The sequence below is a fragment of the Falco naumanni genome, chromosome 4 (assembly GCF_017639655.2).
Source record: "Falco naumanni isolate bFalNau1 chromosome 4, bFalNau1.pat, whole genome shotgun sequence".
NCBI classification, from domain to species: Eukaryota; Metazoa; Chordata; class Aves; order Falconiformes; family Falconidae; genus Falco; species Falco naumanni.
The window spans coordinates 3,342,057-3,353,444 of record NC_054057.1 but is presented as its reverse complement, the minus strand read 5'-3'; the positions used below and the strand labels follow the sequence as shown (position 1 = coordinate 3,353,444).

The following is an 11,388-nucleotide window of genomic DNA, read 5'->3' as shown; positions in this document are numbered from 1 at the left end:
TTTAATCGATTCAACGGAAAAGCATGCCGTTCATTTCAGCAGGGATTTCTTTGAAGTCGGTGGGGAATAAAATCAATTGGGAGGGGTAATTGGCAGGTGACACTGCCAGGTACCAGCTCCACAGCGTAGGGGACATGTCAAATGGAGCCAGAGCACCACTGTCCCCCCCGCCCCCCCAGGCACAGGAATTAAGTCCTACGTTGTAGCTGAAGGTCTCAACACTTGCTGCTTATGAATATCACCAGAATATTCCATGGGAATAGTACTCTGGTATGTGGTCTCACCACGCCCTGTCGGTTCCCAGGGTCTGTCCCACTGGCTCAGCAAGAGCAGCACAGGCATCTCTGAGTGAAAACATTGTTTTATACCAGATAAATTTCACATCTCATGGATGTTAGCGTTTCATATGAGGAGAAATAGTAAAACTAAATGTCCCTGGTTTCTACAAAATGAAAAAGTTTGTATTTTGACTACCTCTTGTTCCCTAACAGAAGGACAATTTTAAGCATCACAATAAAGTTGCTACATGCGGCAACCGAGTCATTTTCTCCTTGCTGCTTTTGTTTCTGTTCTGGTCCTCGGCCTGCAGGTGGTCAGAAAGCAGCATCAATTTCTCCAGTCCCTTCACCACAGTGGCACAGAAGCTCTGAGGCTGATCATGGCAACATTTAATTTTTGCTACTACTCATCATACCAGTCATTTTAGAAAATGCGGGAGGGGTTAAGACTGAAAAATGTAGACCTGGGATTTGCAAAAACAAACTAAAAAACCAACCTCAAAACAAACCTGCAACACTGCAAGATGCATACGGAGAATGTTGAAGGCCAGAAACATAAACTAGTAATTGATCTTACTGTGGCTGTATTTTAATAAGCTGAGGAGTATGGCATTAAGATCTTGGTAATTATAAGTTCAATTACTACACCAAGGACATTTAGTTTTACTATTTCTCCTCATATGAAATGCTAACATCCATGAGAATTCTTCAGCGAATCAAGCATAGCCCCCAAGCCTAGCTGTAGCCTCCGCTCAAGTCTGTACTGAACACTGGAAGCTGGCCACATCCACAGCTGGGAGTTTTAGCCCAAATTTATTCATGAGCATTTGCTACATTATGTGCTACGGCCTGGTGAAAAACTGTATACTGACTGATTTCACACAGTCTTGAACTCCTCATGCAGCATTTCATACTCTATAGATTCTTGTAGTAGTTACAACATGCTAAACTCTTCACCTCTACTTTGCCATTTGCTTATCCTCCTCCATATCCAAGAATATGAATTACAGGGATCTGAATGGAATTAAACAATTTAATGACAATACTGACTCAGATATTTTGATACTTCATATAAAGAATAAAAAACATTTATTAACATCGTAACAACCACTCCAAAATGATCCCCCCCAATTGCTTTATAAAACACTGCAGAACTATCAAGCTTCTATTTCCAGCTTCTCACCTCCGTCCCTGATGTGGGTTAAGAAACTCTCAAAATTTATCAATGCTTTGAAATAAAACTGTGGTAAGTCTTCCAAACAACGTTATTCTGTTTTAGTTACAAGAAACTGTCCATACCTAACACAAGCAAGCTTTCTAAGAGCGTACCTTGTCATCGGTGATAAGAAAGATTTTCACCAAGGGAACTTCTCATGCATCTAACAGCATACTAAAGGAGCATGGCATTGTCTAGACCTAGCTACTGAGTGCAGAACAGGAACCTCTCTCTCTCTCTGCAAACAGATAAACACACATTTTATTTTCCATATGAAAAATTACATATATCAAAGGAGTTGCTTAATCTCTAACACAGAAGTTCTTTCAGCTACTAAGAAACAGTAGCTTATACCTGGGGAAAAGCAAAAATACGGATATTGTCTGTTGAGTGGCTGGCTCTGCAGAACTGCATTGCCTCTGTTGTATTTAACTTTATTCTTTGGAACATTTTTTCATCTTTCCAGGCTCGCTTCCATTCCACATGGCAGTTTTGTCCTGTTTAGCACATGGAATTTCTGTCACCAAAATGGTACGGGGTATGTTGCTCAAGAAACCTTTCTGGTGTTTTGTTACACATCAAAATGACCAAATTTTTATGGAATTTCAGGTGGATCCAGACAGCACAAAAATGTGAAACACAGGACTTAACAGTAAAGTTGTTCAAACTGCCTACTGGTTTATCATGGTGATAGGAGAAACCCTGTATTGTCAGGAACACCAGCTGCACCAGCTGTAACATAACTTCTGAGCAACAATGTGGGGAGCTTGCTTTGCTTGTTAATACAAAACATGGCTGAGATTGCGTCCTATCAGCTGAAGATGATACTCAGGAGATGGAGCCAAAACATTGCACAAATTTTACACAGTTCCAAGTTAAGCTGGAAGGTCAATGATTAACCTCTGAAAAAAAAGCAGTATTTGGGTTTTTTTCTGGGGATAATCTAAGTGACAATTCAAGGTTGCTTATAATGGAAAAAACAATGCTGTCTCTAGAACATCCCAAGCTTTGGAGTCATAGACAGTACTAAGAGAATTTTGTCTTTCTGCATCTCTCAGACACAGTATTAGCCACATCTGGTACTGCTTACAGAAATAGGGGATTTAGCTGAGGTTCAGATAGCCTCTGTCTAATTCCAAGGGAGATTAAGCTACAAAGGATCTTACAAAAAGTAATTAGCAAAAATGACTTAAGTTTCTCACTGCCAGTTTTAGTCTGTTGAAACCTTCCCAAATTGCTCTTGCCACTAATGCTGGAGTGGCTGGAAGAACATCAGTTTAGATTCCTCATCTGAAACCTGATCACTTCTTATCTACTCTTTCAGCTACTAGGAAACAAAAGCAGCAGAAGCTACTGGATTTATCAGGTGGATAGCCTTACAAATGGCAGAACAATCTTGGTGACAAGTGGTGGAACCCTAGGTCTGTTTGAATTCATGCCAACTGTTCTTCAAGAGAAATTCTGAGGTAAAGGGCTTTTAAAGAAATGCCATCTGATTGTTAGCATTGAATCTACCATTTCTTAGAAGGAAAGCAGATGAGATCCCTACAGAAGAATGATACCCTGTGAAAATATAAGAGCCTCTGTCCTTGCATTCTTCTGTACAGCTGGCACAGGAGGAAGGCACTGATCTAGGCAGTCATCAGATTCACAATCCTATCTCTTTCAGTAGTAACTCCCAGACAGACTGGATAAGCAGTGCTATCAAAGAGGGTCAGGAATCTAACAACTGATGATCAGATTAATGAGAGCAGATTAGCGGCATGAATCTCAAGACTAGAGTGACAACACTCCCAAACAAAAAAACACCAGTATCCCTCCAAAACCCTCCACAACCACCCAGTGCTAAGATCACAATGGCCTTCATGATTCAGAAGCGCAAGGGACACCTGCAATGATGTTGCTGGGACTGGGAACAGACTCATGCTGCCCCAAAGGAAGGGAAGATTTTTCAAACATTGAGGCCTTATGCCACCATCTTGATCTCACTTATGATGGAACAGCCTTAAAAAACTCCATGAACTTCTTTCTATGCTCAATAGAGCAGAAATTGTCAGCAGAAAAAGCTCTAAAGGGGATGGAGAGCAGCACCAAAAGAGCTGTATTATTGGCATGTTTATGTAAGTTGGTACTGGAGATCTAAACGAACACTATGGAAGTGGGGAGCTCAGGCACGTATCAACTTTGAGAGAGGTCCCACTGATTTGCCACAGGAGTTTTCTGATATGAAATGTTTGGCTCTTCTTGCTCAGGATGCAGATCAGTAGATGAAGTGTGCCTTAAGCAATTAATGTTCTGAATCTGATTCAAGATTTGCAGATGGGAAAAAAAGAAAGAAAGAAAAAAAAGAGTAATTCCCAAAGAACCAAAATGCTAGAACCAGCTTGCTAAAGCCTCCATCTCATCATGCAGTCAGCAGAAACTAAAAAATGGGCAAACCACAATCAAGGGAGAAAGCAAGTTTTCCTTTTCAGTGGAAGCATGCATATATATGAATGTGAAGCCATATACAAATTATCATCAAGACACAACTAAACCTTCAGCTGTGAGCAACTTGTGTAGACTCTCTCAGTTCTGTGAAGGAAGATATCCTTAAGTCAGGCATGTCTCAAGCAGTTCCGAAGTTATTTTTATTCTCAGTGCTTTCTATTGGGTTTTTGGAGTAAAGAAATTAAGAGCTGAGGGGCATACAGATAGGACAATATCCTCACAAGATACTGTGAGGAAGACAAAAGGAAACATATTACTTCTACAGACTATGAAGCAATGTGGAAAATGTTTCACAAGAACAGCAGATATATGCAATCAGTGCACTTACATACCATCAACTGCTAGGAAAAGAGCAACAGTTGGTACTAGATTCTCCATAAGAAGGGAGAATGTAGGTTCTGAGGCTGCAGCTTCTTCATTTTCTAATCATGCTGTCACAAAACATCTAAGTCAGTCTGACAATCTATACAGTTAGGGAAAAAAAATCAGTCTTTTTGTGCTACTACCATCAATGTAAGTATTTAAAAACACAACTTGAGTTTGAAGCCTTGCTGTAAATCAGGAAGGCAAGTCTGAACACAATGGGAACTGCCTTTATTATCATATTATTTTCAACAACAATTGCTTTAACCACTAAACCCCAGAAGTCTTGACTATTTAATGACTACTGAAACAGCCAGACGTTCCTAGCCCATTTCATATTCTCCTGAAGCCACTTTAAAGCAGATGTAAGCTCCAAGCTGTAAACTTCTTCCATATTAACATTCATTGTCATATACTTAAGAAAAAGCTTCGGATCAGATATACGAGCAGCCAGGATTAGTCTCTCCACTGCCTTTTGATAGTCACTGTTATTCTGAACTGTCTGATCTTCACATCTGTAAGTGAATTTTCACAAATACAAAATTAGGCACCATACAGGCCTTGTGTCACTTGCCTGATGCTTTATACTGGCAACAAGACTGCAAAACATTAAAATAATGCCTTGTGTTCACTTCACTTATAACAGATTATGTTAATTTCTAGACAAATTTTAGCTGATTACTCTGTAGAATCAAAGTTAAGAAAAAGTGTATTTTTAATATATTTTAAGGTGATGAAAAGTAATAGGATCTAATGCCCGTGCCAAGTAGGTCTGCAATATTCACAGCAAGTTTAATGATGAAATATTTAACTCGGCTGGGAAATTAAATAAAGGAATGTACACAGTTTTATGGACTGGATATAGCAAGAATTCATGTACATGCTTGAATCAAAAGGATTACTCATCTTTGGCATGTAATCACTTTTGGAATAAGGATGTGCCTAAGTGACATGCCTATGTTTTTGCAAAAGCAGAACTTATTTTTTAAGCAAACAAGCAGAGGTACAAGAGCATACACACAAAAACAAGATATAAAAAACTTCTCATTTATCAAAAGTACAAATTTAAGAGATGCATTCCTTGGGAAGGGTAGAGGGGAAGGAAGACCAAGTTCTCAAGTTTGAGATGCCACTGTTCATCCTTCTTAACAAATACAGCTTTTCTATGCAGTTTTACTTTTTTGATGCCGAACCAGTCAATCTCAGAGCAAACAGAGTCTTGAAAAATAAATTACAGGCATAATGTAGTGACAGTGGTTGGTGGCTTATGGACAAAACGGAAAAAAAAACCCAACACATTTTTATCTGAAGGTATTAAGTCTCACAGAAAGGGGAAAAAATGAACAAACAGTGACATGCCCTATAAAGCAAATCAAGTAAAATGGCTTCATGCTGTTTCAAAAAAAGAAAAAAAAAAAGCTAAGAAACGTTTGAGTTGCTTTTTGAAAGGAGTAATAAATTTTGACTGTGTTCTTCTACCCCACTGCTTAAACCAGAACACAAGAATTTATATACCAAGATATCAAGCTATCCTGGTTTTGAAAATACAGTACACACAGTGCAGTAGATGCATTCAGTTAGGGAACATAGGCCAGTATCACTCTGGAGCAATTACTTTTCTGCCATACATATTTAAAAATAATAAAATAATAACCCGCCAAACATCTACTGTTCTATAACCACTTTAGAAATAAGGATTAAAAACTAGTTTTAAACCCAAGCATTCTTTTTCCCAGCCAATGGAAAACAAGATCTCTTATTAATTACATGATCACACAGATAAATACAATCAAAATAGTACATATCTGACAACAAACCTTTTCAGTATTATCTGAAGAGTCTGACTAGTAGCCACTGGACTTTGAATATCACTAGCATTCGAAACAAGAAATATTTCAATGGCCAACAGCATCTCAACCTCAGACAAGTAAGACGGAATAATCAAAAGTTTGTTCCATAAACTTCCCTGCAGTGGTGGATAGCAACCCAATGATAAAGCACCTGAGAGTAAATGCAGAAACGTAAGGAATTAGGATTACCAATACTGAACACAGATCTGTTTCCTTTGGTATGTGACAAAGAATGTTGAAAAAAAGCACCCCAAAATCATAATGGAATTTACTATTTCACCTGTGAAATGGCCTGATTTGAGAACACAGCAAATAGTATTCACTCATAATATTCACTGTTCTAAAATGTTATTTTTCATCAATGAATACTATCAGTGATGATTAAAAAGCTCTGTCAGAAATCTGGGGACTCCAAGTGCGTAATAACCACAAGTACAATTTAGGACAGATCAGACAGAAGCTTTATTAACCATGATGACAGTGAGAGGACATTTGAAGAGGGCAAAGGGGCTGCAGGGGCAAAGGGGGGGTGGTGGTGGTAAAGAGGGGGGCGGGGGTGGTAAAGGAGGCAAAAACCAATCATTTCAATGTTAACAAAGCCAAGTATCCACCCTGGGAGGGACAGACTCCTCAAGCAGCTTGCTAACCACCACAATTCAAGACAGAATTGAAGAGTAAATAATGGGACTGTATGGACAGATAGCTTTTGGTGGATTGTATCAGAGTGGCACACCCCGTATTATCTTAGCTCAGAAGTGTTGAGATGAAAACAATCACAGACAGTTAGCTTTTAGCTGGAAGGGATTTTCTTTTAGTTGGGATAAACTTCTTAGCCAGACCTCTCAAATCTTAAATATTAGTAATTTTACCACCACAGCTCTAAAGAGAAGTACAAAGAAATTTAATTTGCCTCGATGAAAAAGCAAAGATGATGCGCTTTTTAGTAATTTCAGGGTTCACATTTTTGAGATTCTGAAACTGAATGTAAATTAGTTTTATCAGAATTATGTTTATTTCATGCCTGGTAGTATGTACCAATTTGTATTTCACAATAAACATTTTGGTTATAAATAAATTCCCAATAGTGACACCGAAAGCAATGTTTTCTTCTTACAAAGTATACTCTTACACATTTATTCTCAACATACTGAGCTGTTACAAGCATGTGTTATCCAAAGAACATAAGGGAAGGATATTGTTTCAAGATGCAACTTACTTTTGTAATAGGTCCTAGCTTTAGACCACAAAGAACTTCTTCCCAAAGCTGTGATTAATCCTCTAAGCAAAAATAAATCAATAGCTATGTTTTTTGAAAGCATGAAATCTACTGCAGAAGACGAGACCCCAAGGTTCTTGCTCTCAAAACAGGCATTTATCAGCTCATTAAAAAGGCAGCTATACTGAGAAACATCTACAGTATCTGAAATGAAATGAAGAATATTAACTACTGAATTAAGTCAAATGCAAATCTAACTGAAGAATCGCTTCTCAGTCAGTACCTAAATCAGGACTCTTGCTTCTGTCAGCAAAATGGAACAAGGTTAAGTTGTGATAATGCTTTATTCATTGTAAATCTTTTCATACAGTTAGTTAATTCACATCATAAAAGAGAAATGTTAAGGACCAAGTAATAATTTGCTGCCCAAACCAATAGGATTAGATAAAAACATATATCGCTTGCCCAAGCCTATAAATAGAATCTTCACCTCATCTCTCAGACTTTACAGTTTCCACCAAGAAAAACCACCTTAGTGCTTCAAGTTCTGCTTCTACTCTTATTCCAAACTGTCCACTTTCTCTCAACTGTCCCTTTCTCAGCAAGACTGAGCAGCCCTCTATCCACCTCATGACTCACATGACAAGAAATGATTCTCTTAAGCAGGTGGTCTCCAACTAAGCTCTCCTAACATACCTAAAAGCACACACTGGCAACAGGACTGAGACCTTCACGCAGGAATCAGCTGAGGCTTCCTCAGTGGAGCCTACGTGACTATGCATCTCGTCTTGAAGTACACATCCAAAATTTGTCAGATAAATTGAGCCCAAAAGAGCACTCAGTTCTTAATATGGTATGTAAAAGATGCCTAGGTTAGTTGGCTCAGTTATATAAAAAACCCAATGCATTTATCTGAAGTTAAGATAGAATGAATTGCCCCAATGATATCCCTATTTTATCTTATTGTATAGACTGTGTATGATCCTTAACAATTTAGTGAGTCTTTCCGCTTGTCCTGTGTAACTAAGACAACTGGAAAAAGAGGACAGGTGTATTAACTGTGTGTGTGCATGTATGTGCATGTGTGCATACACATGTGTGGCATGAGTGCAGAGCACAATACCTGGTTTAACTGACACTACACTTTTTGGAAATAAATAATGGGCTTGTAAAAAATGATCTTATTTCAACAAATTTTAGCGAGAAAACAAGCAAAAAGAACAGTACAGAATAATCTGTTAAATTTTTAGCTCTTAATGCAGTACCTTTTTCTTTACTTACCAAAATTATTTTGAAAACCTGGTAAGTTCTGCAGAGCTTCAAACGCTTGCCTGTATAAACTCTTCCTCAAATACTTCTGCACTAGTGTACATAACAGATTATGTCGACTGAGGATGTCGATTCTATCACAGGGCCACAATGGTGCATTTGTGGTCCACTCTGACTCTGCAGCAAACAACAGTGCAGTATTATTTCTGTGAACCGAAACTACTGGATGCCAAAACTTTTGACCATTAAGAATACGCTGTAAACCACAGCAGAAAACAAGTTTCAGAATTTCACAAAAAATGCAGTTCTAGTTATTTATAATTCGTTCCTTATCACCAGTACTTCTCAGATGGATTCACTGAACCTTTATATTGTATTTAACCTCTTTTACTAAGTATCATGGTATCATGGTAGTAAAACAGACTGTCAGTGGCATATATATGTGGGTATATAAACATGTATATATCTATGTACATATATAAAACTGAATAGCAAATTTTAGACCCTCCATATTACTTTATAGAACACCTTCTAGTCTTGTTTATACTTCTGAGTTTCTTCTCTTTTCAGCATCTCAGAATTCCAAAAAGCCAGTAATTACGTGTGACTTAATTGCGGAAATACGGTATCATTCTAAAGCTGTTTTACTAAATGGCAATACTGTGAGAAGAAAGAAACACTACACTGACTCAAGACTGAAAATTTTGACACTGAATGTCACCTGGCTCAAAGGAAATCTACATGGGGTAGGGTCACTTTCCCAGCTACACCCCTCCCTTATTATGGTAGGCTTTTGAGTAGAACGGTGTTCATAGCAGACTATTGTGAAAATTTTTCTGAAAAAAAATGGGTATTGATCATAATATTTCTTATACATATCAAGAATACTAACCAGTAAGATGGATCACTTTGGTTTTGTTGACCCAGTATTATTAACAACACAGACCAACTTGTAACTTTCATCTGAAATCTGTCATAGAAGGGGACTGTTCAAATTTAAGTCAAAATTATTTTTTTTTATAAGATGAGCTTACCTCTCAAAACCCATGTTGCTCCATCCAAACTTCCAGTTTCAAGAAAAATTTCTGCAGCTTTATTAACAATTTGACATCTTGATGCTAACCCCCCTGCACCTGTAAGTCCTTTCAAGAGTGTAAAAGGTATCTGCAACTCATGCAACTTATCCAAAACCTTCCTTCCCTAGTATAAGAGGGAGAAGAGAAAGGAAGGGGAAGGGTCAGAGAAAGCAACGATACCAGCGAACACAGAGCGTATTTGCACAAAATACAGCAGATGTAATTCAGTGATACAGATTTATAGGCATCAATTTAGTTATCCAAACTGAGCTGGGGAAAAAAATGGTATTTTAAAATTTCTAATGAATAGTAAGTTTTTTTGACTGTGTAGGCAAACCCGCCCCACGAACCTACTGTTGAACAGTTCCCAGCACACTATTCCCCATAACATTATTTCTACTATATAATGTTCTTACAGAGTATTCTTAATATACTTTGGAATTAATTTGTATTTGCTTACTTCAGTATATTAATATTTTCACTTTTGATTACATTCAGGACTACACAACCTAAAAAATTCTAAAAAATTCATACTGAGAGTTTTCATTTTGCAGCAGAGGCATAATTGTTAAACTGAAGTAATTACTCCAGCATATGCCAAAAAGAACACTGATAGTTGTACTCAGATGGACAATTAAGCTAGTAAAAGCTGCTTCTATCTGGCCAACAGTATAACCACCAACAACTTGATCATCATATTGCAGGTTGATATTTACACTGGTTTTCTCCAGAAGCTTCCTCTTAACAACTCCTTGGATGGCCTTTTCAGTCAAAGATGGAAGAAAGGTAGCAGTCTCAAGGATAACTAAGATTTGACCAATCAAGAAAAAGATGATGATCCAAGTCAAGGTGGGATATCAAATTAATGTCCCCAGTAAGGCAAGGACAGGCAGGATGCAGCACTTGCTCTGTCTAGCTGCACCTTGCTGGTCAAGCAACACGAATGCAACTCCAAACATTTTTCAGCTCTTGCTTAGTGGGTGTATCAACGAGGAGGTGGCTTATCAAAAATTGTGGTCATGTGTGCGCATTCATTGTGGCCGCAGAACAAGGGTTGTAGAGGCAGAGGAAAAGGGAGATTTAGGAGAAATGATTCATCAGAACGGGTGTACTGCCTTTAGATGAAGCACCTCTATCAAATACCTCCTGGAACTTGGGTTGACCCTGGAAATTGGATGAGCAGTGCACAGAGGTTTTATGTAACAGAATTCCTGAAGGTCATCCCTTAAGAGACCACAGTATATAAGATATTTTAATCCTCTGATGCAAACTAGAAAGGGTAGAAACTCAATTCACAAAAAAAAACCTCCAAGAGACAAAAGGGGACAAGGAGAGTGCTTGCTTTTGTTCATAAAAATACATGCTGGAAATCATTCTGGATGGGATGAGGAACATCCCAGTACAGCACAATTATTAGTTGTAAGGATCAGGCCCATTGACACACGGTAAGCTCAGATGATCACTGACCAAAGTACACTCCAAAATCATGGTGGTTTATATTATTTCTTATGTTGTCACTGGTCATGTTGCATTGTATGAGAGATCCAACTTGGTATATGCTGCTTCCTTCCAGGATAACAGTGAAACGGATCTTGCCACAATGAACTTATGACCAATACTGCATGAGGTC

At 38.1% G+C, this 11,388-nt stretch overlaps 1 protein-coding gene across 1 annotated transcript in view; it reads right to left on the bottom strand.

Moving 5' to 3' along the window:
* Positions 1-1,333: 1,333 nt before the first annotated feature.
* TOPAZ1 (testis and ovary specific PAZ domain containing 1) overlaps positions 1,334-11,388 on the bottom strand; it is a 42,576-nt gene continuing 32,521 nt past the window's right edge. The window contains exons 16-20 of the mRNA XM_040593304.1: positions 9,717-9,882; positions 8,695-8,859; positions 7,414-7,617; positions 6,165-6,348; positions 1,334-4,862 (exon numbers count right to left, since the gene is read on the bottom strand). Of these exons, the coding sequence (XP_040449238.1) occupies positions 4,649-4,862; positions 6,165-6,348; positions 7,414-7,617; positions 8,695-8,859; positions 9,717-9,882 (933 nt within the window). The 3' untranslated portion in view covers positions 1,334-4,648. The remainder of the gene's footprint in view (positions 4,863-6,164; positions 6,349-7,413; positions 7,618-8,694; positions 8,860-9,716; positions 9,883-11,388) is intronic.